At 57.9% G+C, this 14,629-nt stretch overlaps 1 protein-coding gene across 3 annotated transcripts in view; it reads left to right on the plus strand.

The window, feature by feature from the left end:
* The window catches only part of HACE1 (HECT domain and ankyrin repeat containing E3 ubiquitin protein ligase 1), a 110,060-nt gene extending 101,094 nt beyond the window's left edge, over window positions 1–8,966 (plus strand). The window contains exons 24-25 of one of the 3 annotated variants that reach the window (XM_032972653.2): window positions 3,506–3,634; window positions 7,914–8,966. In XM_032972653.2, coding sequence (XP_032828544.1) covers window positions 3,506–3,608 — 103 coding nt within the window. In that variant the 3' untranslated portion in view covers window positions 3,609–3,634; window positions 7,914–8,966. Of the gene's footprint in view, window positions 1–3,505; window positions 5,439–7,913 lie in introns of those variants that run through there. The other 2 variants (XM_032972652.2, XM_032972654.2) reach the window with 2 other exon arrangements.
* The last annotated feature ends 5,663 nt before the right edge of the window (window positions 8,967–14,629 follow it).

The following is a 14,629-nucleotide window of genomic DNA, read 5'->3' on the forward strand; positions in this document are numbered from 1 at the left end:
ATGGTTACCAACTCGAGTTCACAGTGCGTCCATGGTTACCAACTCGAGTTCACAGTCCGTCCATGGTTACCAACTCGAGTTCACAGTGCGTCCATGGTTACCAACTCGAGTTCACAGTGCGTCCATGGTTACCAACTCGAGTTCACAGTGCGTCCATGGTTACCAACTCGAGTTCACAGTGCGTCCATGGTTACCAACTCGAGTTCACAGTGCGTCCATGGTTACCAACTCGAGTTCACAGTGCGTCCATGGTTACCAACTCGAGTTCACAGTGCGTCCATGGTTACCAACTCGAGTTCACAGTGCGTCCATGGTTACCAACTCGAGTTCACAGTCCGTCCATGGTTACCAACTCGAGTTGACAGTCCGTCCATGGTTACCAACTCGAGTTCACAGTGCGTCCATGGTTACCAACTCGAGTTCACAGTCCGTCCATGGTTACCAACTCGAGTTCACAGTCCGTCCATGGTTACCAACTCGAGTTCACAGTCCGTCCATGGTTACCAACTCGAGTTCACAGTCCGTCCATGGTTACCAACTCGAGTTCACAGTCCGTCCATGGTTACCAACTCGAGTTCACAGTCCGTCCATGGTTACCAACTCGAGTTCACAGTGCCTGACACTCGCCGCTAACGTGGTGACGAACATCGCCAAAGCCACGATGGCTCCGGGTCTCACGGAGGACCACAAGGAAGACGAGAGGTCGTGACCTTCTGTTGCTGCAACATGGAGGCGTCGGTGCTCAATTTCCCGTTCACACTCCTGCAGAGCCAGTGGTGGAAATTCCTCGTTCCTATGACGGCGGGTGAATCTCTCTACAGGACAATCTCTGTTGACTTCTTCACCAAGTGGTAGTAAAAAATGTTGTCCCCGGGGGGGAGAGACGATGATGGGCCGGGTCGATCCCCCCAAGCGGGATTTGACCTCTTGACCTCGCGGACCGTTGGCTCCTCCGCGGGGCCGGCTCGGGAGCGGGAGGAGCGGTGGGACGCACGCAGAACCTTCGGTGGGACGCCCGGTGTCCACACACGGATCGCCCTGCACCTTAAACTCAAGGAACGGGGTCAGTTCGGGGTCACGGCGGGCGCTGGACACCCCGACCTTAACACAAGGGGTTAAAAGATGGACCGCGTGGTTCCACCAACACCACATTGGAGTGGTGGTCAAGGGATGGAGGTAGTGGGGGGGGGGTTAGGGGTACAGAGGGGGGGGGGGGAGGCAGGAGTATCACCCCTGCCTCCCACCCCTGCCTCGCGCCCCTGCCAGCGATGTCGATAAACGAGCGGGGGGATTAATTGGGGCGTAAATGCGGGAGGGCGGCACGGCCAGGGAGCGTAAATAGCGACGCAGCTTCATTACTGCCATGGATTTTAAACTCTTGCGATTGCTTTTGCCAGGGGCTGCGGTGAGGACACGAGCAATGCAATGTGCCTGACTGCGTGTGTGTGCGTGTGTGTGCAGGCGTGTGTGTGTCACCGTGTGTGTGTGTGTGTGTGGAGCGGTAGTGTAGTGGTTAGCGCGCTGCGCTACGAACTTGACCACAAGAGTTAGATTCCCGCTCAAGGCCAACACCGGTGACGATTATCTGAACCGGTCCTGGGCCTCCCCTGGGTCGACTCAGCCTCAAATGAGTACCTGGTACGGTGTGTAAACATCACCACTGGGGAGACAAAGGCGGCCGGGCGTGGTGCTGGACATCCACGCCCTCGTGTGCCGTGCCGGCCTTCATAGGTGCTGCTCGCTAACAGCACTTGCCCCATGAATCAGAATCTTTGTTTAGATTGGAGGAGTAATCTTCTTCACAGATTTTTTTTACCGAAAGAACCAAGAAGATTCTTCACAGATGTCCAGCAGGGCCGGGTCAACAAGGTTACATGTGCAAGGGGAGCGGTGGCGCAGTGGTCAGCGCACCGCAATACCCCCTCGTGTGCCACGTCAGCCTTCGTGCGAGAGGATTCTGCCGTGAAACCCCGAGTCTCTCTTCGCTGTCTGTGGGTTCATAATGGCCGTGTTGTATACACTGAGCCAGCCCTGCTGAGATCTGGGGGTCCAAAACGCACAAGGCTTAATCTCTCTCTCTCTGTGGGTTCATAATGGCCGTGTTGTATACACTGAGCCAGCCCTGCTGAGATCTGGGGGTCCAAAACGCACAAGGCTTAATCTCTCTCTCTCTGTGGGTTCACAATGGCCGTGTCCAGCTGGCATGGCTGAACCACGGCCGCTGGCCACGGTTCGGCAAGAGGGGGGGAACCCGGTGACCGGTCACGAACCGCACCACGCCGCACCACGCCGCACCATGCACCACCGCGCACCACTGCACCGCGCCGCGCCGCACCACGCACCACCATGCACCACCATGCACCACCACGCACCACCGCGCCGCACCGCGCCGCACCGCACCACCGCGCACGCTTTGCATAATCTGTCTGAATTGCGTCTCTGAGGATTGGGAAATTGTCGGGTTGATTGTCATGCGATGAATCAATCACAGTGGCTGGGCAGGGGTGGGGGCATGGGGGGCGGTGGGGAGGAGGGAGGGGGTGCCTCATGGGGCATGGGTCGGGAGGGTAGGGGCACGGGGGAGCGAGTGGGATAATTGCGTTAGCGGTGTGTGTGTGTTGGTGTGAGTCAGTGTGTGTGTGGGTTGGTGTGAGTCAGTGTGTGTGTGGGTTGGTGTATTTATGTGTGTGGGTATTGATGTGTGTGTGTGTATTTACGTGAGTATGTATGTGTGTGTGGATATTGATGTGTGTGTTTATGTGAATTAGTGCGTGTGTTGGTGTATTTAATTATGTGTGGGTAATGATGTGTGTGTGTGTGTTGATGTGGGTTAGTGTGTATTTATGTGTGTGTGGATATTGATGTGTGTGTGTATTTATGTGAGTTGGTGTGTGTGGATATTTATGTGTGTGTTGATGTGAGTTATTGTGTATGTGTGTGTTGATGTGAGTTAGTGTGTATGTGTGTTGATGTGAGTTAGTGTGTATGTGTGTGGTGATGTGAGTTAGCGTGTATGTGTGTTGATGTGAGTTAGTGTGTATGTGTGTTGATGTGAGTTAGTGTGTATGTGTGTTGATGTGAGTTAGTGTGTATGTGTGTGTTGATGTGAGTTAGTGTGTATGTGTGTTGATGTGAGTTAGTGTGTATGTGTGTGTTGATGTGAGTTAGCATGTATGTGTGTTGATGTGAGTTAGTGTGTATGTGTGTGTTGATGTGAGTTAGTGTGTATGTGTCAGTTCCCACTCAAGACCCAAAACAGTGGCGAATATTTGAACCGCTCCTGGTCCTCCCCTAGGTCGACTCAGCCTTACACGAATACCTGGTGCGGTGTGTAAACACCATCAGCGCTGCGGAGGCAAAGGCGGCCGGGCGTGGTGCTGGCCACCCACCCGCTCGTGTGCCTTGTCAGGCTTTTATAGGCAGCTGCTACTCGCTAACGACGCTTGCCCCAACAGTCTGTTAAGCCTACGCGGGGGACCTTTGTCTGTGTGTGTGCGTGCGTTAGTATCAACATGCTGAAGCTGCCCGAGTACCCAAGCCGGGAGTCCCTGCGCGATCGACTCCTCGTGGCGCTGCACTGCGGCAGCCAAGGATACAGCATGGCCTGACACAGCACCTACACAGGATGGCCGATGTAGGCACTCACATGACCACCTGATAAAGCGCTCGCTCTGCCTGACGCAGCACTCACTCACTCAATAAATCACTCAATCACTCACTCGCTCACCAGGGATACTTTATGACTCGACACATCACTCACTCAGCCACTCACTCACTCACTCAGCCAGTCACTCACTCAGCCACTCACTCACTCAGCCACTCACTCACCAAGCCACTCACTCAGCCGCTCGCTCACCCAGCCACACACTCAGCCGCTCGCTCACCCAGCCACTCACTCAGCCACTCACTCAGCCACTCGCTCACTCAGCCACTCACTCAGCCACTCACTCACTCAGCCACTCACTCACTCAGCCACTCGCTCAATAAGTTACTCACTCAGCCACTCACTCACGTATCCACTTACTCACTCAGCCACTCACTCAGCCACTCACTCAGCCACTCGCTCACTCAGCCATTCACTCACCCAGCCACTCACTCACTCAGCCACTCGCTCACTCAGCCACTCGCTCACTCACCCACTCACTCACTCAGCCACTCACTCACTCACTCAGCCACTCACTCACTCAGCCACTCACTCAGCCACTCGCTCACTCAGCCACTCACTCACCCATCCACTCGCTCACTCAGCCACTCACTCACTCAGCCACTCAGCCACTCACTCACCTAGCCACTCACTCACTCAGCCACTCGCTCACTCAGCCACTCGCTCACTCAGCCACTCACTCAGCCACTCACTCACTCAGCCACTCACTCAGCCACTCTCTCACCTAGCCACTCACTCACTCATCCACTCGCTCACTCAGCCACTCGCTCACTCAGCCACTCACTCAGCCACTCACTCACTCAGCCACTCTCTCACCTAGCCACTCGCTCACTCAGCCACTCACTCACTCAGCCACTCACTCACTCAGCCACTCGCTCACTCAGCCACTCACTCAGCCACTCACTCACCCAGCCACTCGCTCACTCAGCCACTCACTCACTCAGCCACTCGCTCACTCAGCCACACTCTTCTCTGCCGCCTCCACACCGTGGACCACCCGGCGGCTGAGCGTGCTTGGCGAGGGCCCTGGTACGGGGAAGTGGCTCCTCTCCAATGGCTACCTGGGTCCCTGTCCCCCCCTCTCCACCCCCCCCCCCCGTGTCTCGCGACTCTGTTTACGCGTGCGCCCCTGCAGAAGTTCCCAGCGCGTCGAGTGAAACGTCGGACATCGGCCCGGCCCGGCAGGCCCGCCGCGGCCGTACCCATCCTCCTCCGCGTGCTCGGCCCAGCCCCATCGCCGAGTTCGCTCGGCGGTAGCGGCCCCCCCCCTCCACGCGTCATCCCCCCCCGCTCCTGACACCAGAGCCCCCCCCTCCTCTCCACACCCCCCCCCTCCTCCTCACACCGGAGCCCCCCCCCCCTGATCCCCATAACCCCCTCTCGGTGAAACAGTCGGCACCGTGGAATGGAGTCTGGAGGAACTGAAATGAGAAATCAATGCTCGCGAATCTCGCGCCGTGCCCGCGACCCCTGGGGTAACCCCATCCCTATGGTCGTGACCCCCCCTCCCCTCCTCTCTGTGCGGCTATTTCCAGGTTCTGTGCGCGTCCGTTTTGAGTGCGGCGTGCCCCCCACCGTCGCAAGCCCCCCCCCCCCCCCACCGCCCTCCCGTCTCATCCGCACCACAATCGACGCTTTGCTCGCTTTGGTCTCAGCCGCCCTCTCTTGAGCCAAACGCGATTCTCCTCGCGCGTCGCCAGGGTCATGGCGCGCGCTCTCTGTCCCCGCTGTGAGGGGATGGGGAGAGGGGGGACACGGGAGAGGGGATGGGGAGACGGGGGGACACGGGAGAGGGGATGGGGAGAGAGGGGACACGGGAGAGGGGATGGGGAGACGGGGGGACACGGGAGAGGGGATGGGGAGAGAGGGGACACGGGGGAGGGGATGGTAGACGGGGGGACAGGGGATGGGGAGAGAGGGGACGCGGGAGAGGGGATGGGAGAGAGGGGGACGCGGGAGAGGGGATGAGGAGCGAGGGGACACGGGAGAGGGGATGGTAGACGGGGAGACACGCGAGAGGGGATGGGGAGAGAGGGGAGACACGGGAGAGTCCCGGGGGCAGTGTGTAAACATCAGCACTGTGGAGACGAAGGCGACCGGCCGTGGTGCTGGCCACTCGCTCCCCTCGTGTGCCGTTCCAGCATTCATTCAGCACTTGCTGCTACAGTCTGCTAAAGGCGATACATCCCACCAGCCACAAGGCCTGCTGGGCGTGCAACACATTTAGTGTCTCATCAGCAGAGTCAGGCTCACTTGAAGCATTGCTGGCGAACTGCCAGCTGTTGATTGGCCAGGGACGCTATCTTGTCACGTGTGGATCCACTCCTTAACACATTGGCGTCTTCATTACCGTCAAGCGAATGTCGCGCTCGAGTTGTATGCAAACGCGGAAGCCAGCCAACGCGGTTTCCTGTTCACGCGAGCATCGACGCACTGCTGCTCACCCGTTTACAGCCCTGCAGAGCCAGTGGAGGAAATTCCACATTCCTATGGCGGCGGCGGCTGCTGCTGCGAGTCCTTAACGTGGCGAGTGTGGCGGCAGCGGTCGCGTGGCTGTGATTGGTGGCCACCGCACGCGGAAGCTGGGGGACCCCGTGGCCACCTTGGGAAGGGAGCTGTTGGCAGACCTCCGTTAGGGGGCAATGTGTCAGGGCGTTGGGCGGTCAGGCCATTAGGTCACAGGACGTGGCATGGACCGTGTCAGTAGATTAATGATGTGTTGGGGGTAGGGGGTTATTTAATAAAGATTGAGAATGGCCTCTCCTGTCCTTGGCGGAGAGCGCCAGGCGGGTGGGGATTCGTTTGTCGAGGAATCGCACGGATGAGTTTTGTCAATGGCACTAACGGAGGGGACACGCGATTTTTTCCGAGCTATGTTGGCCGGTATTTATATTTTGATAGAAGATTCGAAAGTGATTTTTCGCGCGTCGCTGGGCCTCGCTCGGGCCTCGTTCGTGATCGGTGGTGGGGGTTTGAGGGGAGCGGGCGCCGTCCGTTCATCATCGAACCTCGAGAAACGTGGCCAAAAAAAGAATCTGTCTTGCGCTGTATTCGATGTTTTTTTTAATGAATAAAATAAAACTGATCACTGTTACGAGATGGATGATTCCACGTGGTCAGGACGCGCCTTGCGACCGTTTTGATTGTTTACTGACGAGAAATGCAAGCGACGGCACCGAGCGTTCACCGGCAACCGACAGCGGTGCACAGGCGAGGCGCGATTGGCAAAAACAAAAACGGGCACACTCGTCGATAACAGCGTGTGAGGTGCGTGCATGCGTGCGTGGCCTCGAAAGTAAAAAAATATATATAACACCCGACGTTTCGGGAAATGGCCCTGCATAGCAAATGCAGAGGCCGGAATAAAAACAAAGAGTTGGAGACTTGTTTGGAGACGCGCTCGTTTACGCCTTTGGGGCCTGATGACAATCACATTTGACACAATGTTTTCTGAAGACGTGCCACTAATAAGCACGTGCTATTAATAAACACGTGCCAATAACGAACACGTGCCACGAATGAACACACGTCAATTACAAACACGCGTCACGTGTCCATCAACGAGCGCGTGATACTGCGCGTGACACCAATAAACGCGTGGCACGCTTTTGTGTTTGCCCGAACGCGGACAATCGGAGGGAGCGGTTCCTCTTGAGAGCGTTTTTTTTTGGGCTGGGGCCTTTTTTTGTTGTTGCTGTTGCGGCCCACAACATTCGCGATGCGTAGTGGCAGCTCCCCGGGGGGGGAGGGGAGGGTGGTGAGGGGTGAGGGTGGTGAGGGGTGAGGGGGAGGGTGGTGAGGGGTGAGGGGGCGCGCTGCCCGCAGAGAGCGTGAGGAGCAGGAGGCCATCAACGAGACGGAGCCGCGGGGAGGAGGAGGATGAGGGGTCAACCGTGCGAGCCGTGAGCTAGAGGAGCGCTTCTGTCGAGAGATGCGCGTGTCTTTTTTTTTTAAAGCCGCACACGCACTGCCCGTCGTTTTTGTAGACAAAGGCTCCAAAGTGATGTTTTTTTCCCACCTTCCTCTCGTTAGTCGACGACTCGCGGTGCCGCACGGCTGCGTGCGTGCTCGACATCGCCACATCGCGAGCCTCTCTCCCTCCCCCTCTCTCTGCGTGCCACGGGTTCTTCTGCAGGGATCGGCTGCTGTGGGAAGCACTTCTGGCTTCATTTGATGACGTATTTAATGATGCACTTCTCGTGCCACGCGGACTCTGACCGCCCCCCCCCCTCCCCCGACTTCTCATCAGACGCGGCTGAGAGTCTCGCAAGCGCAGCCGCCGTTGTTGGGGGAGGAGAAGAGGGGGGGGGGGGAGTTTTATAGCTCCAGCCTCGCCTAGACGGTGCCTCTATCTCCTCCTCGTCCTCCTACTCTCGCCCGAGCGCTTCTCCGCAACGGACATGGCCAGCGCCACGACACCGGGTTCTCTCCTTAAAACGAATAAAACCAATTTAACCAGTTAAGGCTTCACTGAGCTATTCGCTTTTTTTTTATTCAGAAGCGACCTGGCTATCGCAAATGATAGCGCGACCAAAGTGGCTTATGGTCACGTGGACATTTCGAACGGCCAAATATTCTAAACGCATGTTGACTCTAAATGTGGAGGGAAAAGCCAGAGGACCCGGAGGGAAGAAGAAAACCACGCGATCACGGAGAGGCACACACATTCCAAATATACAGGCATCGTCAGGGTCGGGATCGAACCCACGACCACCTGCGGACCAGGCGAGGTAGTTAACATCTCCTAGCCACCGTGGCGCCTCCACCCCGGGTCCGCCCAGGGTGACGAGGTCCCCGGCTCGAGTGTCCATCTCGCGTGCTTTTTGAGCTCGGCCCGCAACGCGTTCGAGGATATCTCCTGGTGCGGAATTGTCGAGGGTGGCGCGGAGGAATGTGGTCTCGGCCCAGCAGAACATCCATACGAGTCCCGTCACCGGCCCGGTCAGGCGCCGTGTTCGTCCACCTTCCCTCCACATCCGAGGCCCACGTCACCACCACCACCATCAACAACAACAACAATAGCGACCCGCTCTACCGATGTGGGATGGCAACAGAGCCCGTGTCGCCGCACATTGCCGACTAAGTGCCCCCCCCCCCTACCCTTGATTGGCCTCGACGGCGGACTCGGGCGGGCTGGAGGAGGGGGGGGGGGGTCCTCCCTTGACGCTGTTGATGGAGCGGCGCTCATCTGGCATGGCCTGGCCCGAAAGGGACGAGCACGCGGTGATGGCGCCACACCCTCGACGAGTGGGAGCACCATCACGATTATTTGATGTGACATTAAAAAAAGCTTTAATCCACAGCCTAATTGTCACTCCACTGTTGGATGAATTCCTGGCCGCGCCTGTTTGGTGGTGGGAGGGTTGTTAGGCCATACTTCACCACGCTGGTCAGTGCCGCTGTTCCCCAGAATGCCGCTCGGAATCGAAGTGAACTCTGGAATTGGTGTTGAAATTATTCCGAGCCGTGAAATGGGAAAACGTAAACACGGAATCCATGTGCATAAAAAAACCGGGCAAAATATGTCCAGGTTCCAAAAGTGTTTGCTTAGAAATAGCAAAATAATGAATGTGTGTGGTGGGGGTGGTGCAGGGGTGAACCCCCGCAGGGAGGAGGAGGAGGATGGCAGTCGGGAGAGCGGAGTGAGGAAGGAAGGATGGAGAGAGCGAAACTGGGTCCCAGCTCTCGTTAGCATGTTTCATAAAGCGCTGCTGGGTTGTGGAGGAGCTGACTCGGGTTGGGGGTAGGGTGTCCCCCCACCCCAGGGGACCCGACCCCCCCCCCCCCCGCTATGTATGCAGACCGCTCCGTCGCGGAGCGAACTCCTCTCATCTCGTGCTGCGTGCGGCGCGTGGCCCCGCATCCTAACGCAGCCGCGCCGCGCATGCCGATCAGCCGGGTCCCTCGGGGGTGGGGGGGATGGTCCTGGGGTATCCAAGGGGGGTCCAGGGGGGTTGCAGAAGCTTCCCTCCTCCTGGAGAGGGGAGGGGGCTTAAATAGGAGGTTGGAGAGGTGCGCTCCCCCCCCCCTTCCTCGCAGACAGGGTCTGTGAGATAAAGTCTCCCGTATTTAAACTGTCAGAGCCGCGACATTAATTACACGTGTCAGTGTGCGCGCGTGCGCTCGCGCGCGTGCCCCCCCCCCCATCCTCCGCCTTCGCGTGCTGGGGGGCTCCAGGTGGGGGGGGGGGAGAAGGGGATGATGTTGACGTTGATGTGAATGGGGGAGAGGGGGGAGAGGGGAGAGAGGGGGGAGAGGGGGTCCGTCGCCGCCGCGAGGTCTGAACTGTCACGCACTGCCGCGCGAGACATTACGGGAGAGAGGGGGGGGGGGTGGGACGGGAGGGGAGGGGGCGGCGAGTGGAGAGACGTCGACAATGAGAGAAGGGGGGGGGGGAGATGGGGAGAGAGCGCGGGGAGAGTGAGAAAGGTACGGAGGATAATGCGTGGAGAAAGATAGGGAATGATCAGGGAGAGAGTCGGAGCGTGTGGGGAGTGCGTGGGGAGAGTCGGAGCGTGTGGGGAGTGCGTGGGGAGAGTCGGAGCGTGTGGGGAGTGCGTGGGGAGAGTCGGAGCGTGTGGGGAGTGGAGAGAGTCGGAGCGTGTGGGGAGTGCTTGGAGAGTCGGAGCGTGTGGGGAGTGGAGAGAGTCGGAGCGTGTAGAGAGTGGGGAGAGTCGGAGCGTGTGGGGAGTGGAGAGAGTCGGAGCGTGTAGAGAGTGGGGAGAGTCGGAGCGTGTGGGGAGTGCGTGGAGGGAATGTCCGGGTGGAGAGGCGAGTGTAATAGAGTTGGGGAGAGTGGAGAGAGATGGAGAGGGGGAGAGTGTTTGGATTGTGGCGGGAGAGCCTTTCGAGAGAAGAGAGAATCGAGTAGAGAGAGCAAGTAGGAGACTTGGCGAGAGAGTGCGTGTGTGTATATGTGTGGGAAGAGTGTGGTGGGAGAGTTTGGAGAGAGACACAGTGGGAGAGTAGTCGTATGGGGGGGGGGGGGGGGAGACAGATGGAGACGCGATAGATGAAGAGAGAGAAGCGGGGGAGGGAGTTCTCCCTCACTGCGGGTGCTGAGCTGGCAGCGGCTGACTGGGGGATAAACCTCGCCCGGCTCCCCATCCCTCCCCCATCCCTCCCCCACTCCTCCCACATCCCTCCCCCGGTGCAATGACGCCCCGAGGAGCGCGCTAATGAGCCTCGGACTCCCTCGCCGCGTCTCCTCTCCGCATCTTCCCTCGCTGATCCCCCCTCCCTCCCTCCCTCCCCCCAACCCCCAACCCGCAACGCCTCCCCCCAAGATATCGACTCTTCCCAGGAACCGGAGAGACGCGAGATTCCACTGGTATAGAGCGTCGAGAGAGAGAGAGAGGGGGCATGGGGGGAGGCGGAGCAGGGGGGAGGCGGAGCAGGGGGGAGGGGAGAGCAGGGGGAAGAATTGATGAGAAGCGAAGGAGGTGATGATGATGATGATGAGCGGTGTTGGTTGTGGCGATTATGCTGGTGCTTCTGAGAATGATGCAGCTGATGATGCTGCTGCTGTGGAAGCCACGCGCTCAGTGCGCATCCGCTCGCTCGCGATGAGCGGCAATCGCAGCCGCCGACTCGACGAGGCGGCTGAGAGCAGCGACTTCTGACTTTTACTCATGGGGGGGGGGGGGAGAGACAGACACGTGTCGGAGCCACCCCCCCCCCTGTTAGAGGCATAGATGGCACACGGGAAGGTGGGGGGGCATCAGCGTCCAGTAATTAGTTAATTGGTGGGGGGAGGGGTGTGGGGAGAGAGGGGAGGGTGAGTGGGTGAGTGGGTGAGAAGTGTCGGCCTTGAAACTATCAACTATTTTTTATTTATTTATTTGAGTTGACCAAGTAAGGCCCCCTGAGCTCTACGGCTCTCTGTTTTTTTTTTCTCTTCCAGAAGCGACCTGAGCTGTCACAAATGACAGCTCAACGAAGTGGCTTGCCATCGTCACGTGGACATTTATTGCAGCCCAAACACTCTGGAACGCGTGGCGTCGATTCGACATGTGGAGGTGGAGAGCCGTAGGACCCGGAGAAAAAATCCACGCGACCACGGGGAGAGAAAAAAAACTCAAAAATAAACAGGCATCGTCAGGGTTGGGATCTAATCAATGACCTCCTGTGTACCAGGCGAGGTAGTTAACATCTCCTAGCCACCGTGGCGCCCCAAGCGTGCTCGCTAACAGAACTTGCCCCAACAGTCTGTCAAGGCTACACGGGGGATCTTTGTCTCTATGTTGTGTAACAATAACGGGTGCCGATTTGGGGTAAGGGAATTATGGTGATAATGGAGTCACCAGATTACGGGTATCCAGGTGACGGGGCAACCAGGTAACCGGCTTTACAATTCACGGGGTAACAAAGTAACGATGTGACCGCTAATGCGCAACCAGGTAACGGGGTAATCGGGCAACCAGGTAACCAGGTAACGCGGTAACCAGGTAACGCGGTAACTAGGTAACACGGTAACCAGGTAGCGCGGTAACTAGGTAACACGGTAACCAGGTAACCAGGTAACGCCGCGTGCTTGCGCTTCTCACGGCCACGCGCGCAGGGAGCAATCGTTTAACCTCACGTGACCCCTCCCCCATCTTAGTTTGGGGGGGGGGGCAGAGCCTATGTATTACTCATACAACACGTGTGTGTGTGTACACCTGTGTGTGTACACGTATGTGTATAGACGAGTTTGTGTGTGTACACGTGTGTATAGACGAGTGTGTACACGTGTGTGTACACACTCTTCTATACACACGTGTATAAAAATAAAGATCTTTATACACGTGTGTGTATAGACGAGTGTGTACACGTGTGTACACGTGTGTGTGTACACGTGTGTGTGTATAGACGAGTGTGTGTGTACACGTGTGTGTATAGACGAGTGTGTGTGTGTACACGTGTGTGTGTACACGTATGTGTGTGTGTACATGTGTGTCTATAGACGAGTGTGTGTGTGCACACGTGTGTGTACACGTGTGTATAGACGAGTGTGTGTGTACACGTGTGTGTATAGACGAGTGTGTGTGTACACATATGTGTGTGTGTACACGTGTGTCTATAGACGAGTGTGTGTGTGCACACGTGTGTGTGTGTGTACACGTGTGGTACTGCCACGCAACCCCTCGTGTGCGATGTAGGCCTTTATAGGTGCTCGCTCACGGCCACCCATACCCAGTGACGGTTATCTGGCTTGGTCATGGGCCTCCCCTAGGTCGACTCGGCCTCAAATGAGTACCTGGTGCGGTGTGTAGTAAACATCGCCGCTAGGGAGACAAAGGCGGTCGGGCGTGTTGCTGGCCACCCACCCCCTCGTGTGCCGTGCCGTGCCGGGCTTCATAAATGCTCGCGCAGAGTGCCGTATATCCGACATCGTGTGTAGGCTATAGGGGGAATCCTTATCTCGTATCCATGGCGAGTGTAGTTTGATGATAAGTGCCGACTCTGCACGGTGAGTCTAATTGAATATGGAGCGGTGGTGCAGTGGTTAGCGCGCCGAACCCAATTCCATCTCGCGGCCAGCATCAGTGACGATGTATCTAAACCCGGTCCTGCACGGATCGCCCAAGCTTGGTGAAGTATGGTCGAACAATATCCATGGCCGGCACAGTGGATCATTATTGCTGCTCCCTCTTGCCCCCCCCTCCCCAATCCCCCCCAAGGAGGGAGCTCCCCCCCCCTTGTTCAATAATCCCCCCGCCCCACCGTTACCCTCTCCCCCACCGTTACCCCTCCCCCACCGTTACCCCCTCCCCACCCACCACGTCCCGTGAGATCCCCGTTTTAAAATCCTTATTCTCTCCTAATCTCAGCATCGACCGCGCGTCGCTCACATACCTCGCTCATTCTACACTCGAGATAAACACCCCCGCCCCTCCACCCCCCCCCCCACTCTCTACCCCCCCCCCGCCCCCACTCTCTACCCGTGCCCCTCCAGCCTCCACTTTCTCCCCCCCCCGGCGCAACTCCATCCCCCACTCTCTACCCCGCCCCTCCACCCCCCACTCTCTACCCCCGCCCCTCCACCCTCCACTCTCGACCCCCCCGCTCCTCCGGGGGGTTGAGCTCTCAACGCAGACTCCGAGACTCCACCCCCCCCACACCCCCTAGACGAGTGACCCCCTCGTTTCCCCCTTCAGTAGCGAGAGCTGAGCGTGTCTAGAGGCGCAGCCCCTGCAATTCCCTGTCAACGCCACTGCTAGCGCATGCTCCTTCACCAGGGTGAGCTGTCGAAGCTATTTTTGGTCTATGCTTCCACCGTCGGTCTTGGAAGAGGCGGGAGTAGCCACGTAGCTTCACCCCACCGAATTGTTTCAGATGGAACCTGCGAGTTTCTGTATTGCAAGTGCAGTGTGCTCATCAATGCTTTCCCCCACCCCTGCTCCCCCCACCCCCCCAAATGATATAGATGATGCCATTCGTTTATCGTTCCAGGACATCCTCACCTCGTATTCAGGCGGGTCCTGCCACATCGTGGTCTTTGGCCACAAATGCCCTTGAGTGGCAATTTGGCTTCGCGTGGCGTCTGCTACCAAAACGCTGCGGAGGCAGCGGCAGCAGCAGCGAGGATTGGTGGATCACACGAAGATGTCGTGAAACTCCCTCCCCGTGGGGTGGTCGTCGAGGGGTGAGCCATAACCCCTGGCTCGCCAGGAGGAGGCGGTACAGCAAAGTGTGGACTAATCTCCACCTGTTCCGTCTGCGCGCATCACTCGTGGGGTATCTCCGGGTGTTCCGGTTCCCTCCCGGCGCTGTGCGAATATTAATTGGCAGAAATCATTTTCATATTACTAGAGGACTGCAAAGCTGGGGGTGGGTGGGGAGAGTGTTTGTTTGTTGGTGGAGCGCCTTCCCATCACCGCGTGGCGCTGCTGCTGCTGCCGCCTTTCCTCTTCGTCTGTAGCTCCTCGTCGACGAAAGCGAAAGACGCGATTCTCACGGACGGTGCTGCCAGGCCCTCTTGCT

This window comes from Petromyzon marinus, chromosome 49 (assembly GCF_048934315.1).
Source record: "Petromyzon marinus isolate PM22_M1 ecotype Great Lakes invasive population chromosome 49, UKy_Petmar_22M1.pri1.0, whole genome shotgun sequence".
NCBI lineage: Eukaryota > Metazoa > Chordata > Hyperoartia > Petromyzontiformes > Petromyzontidae > Petromyzon > Petromyzon marinus.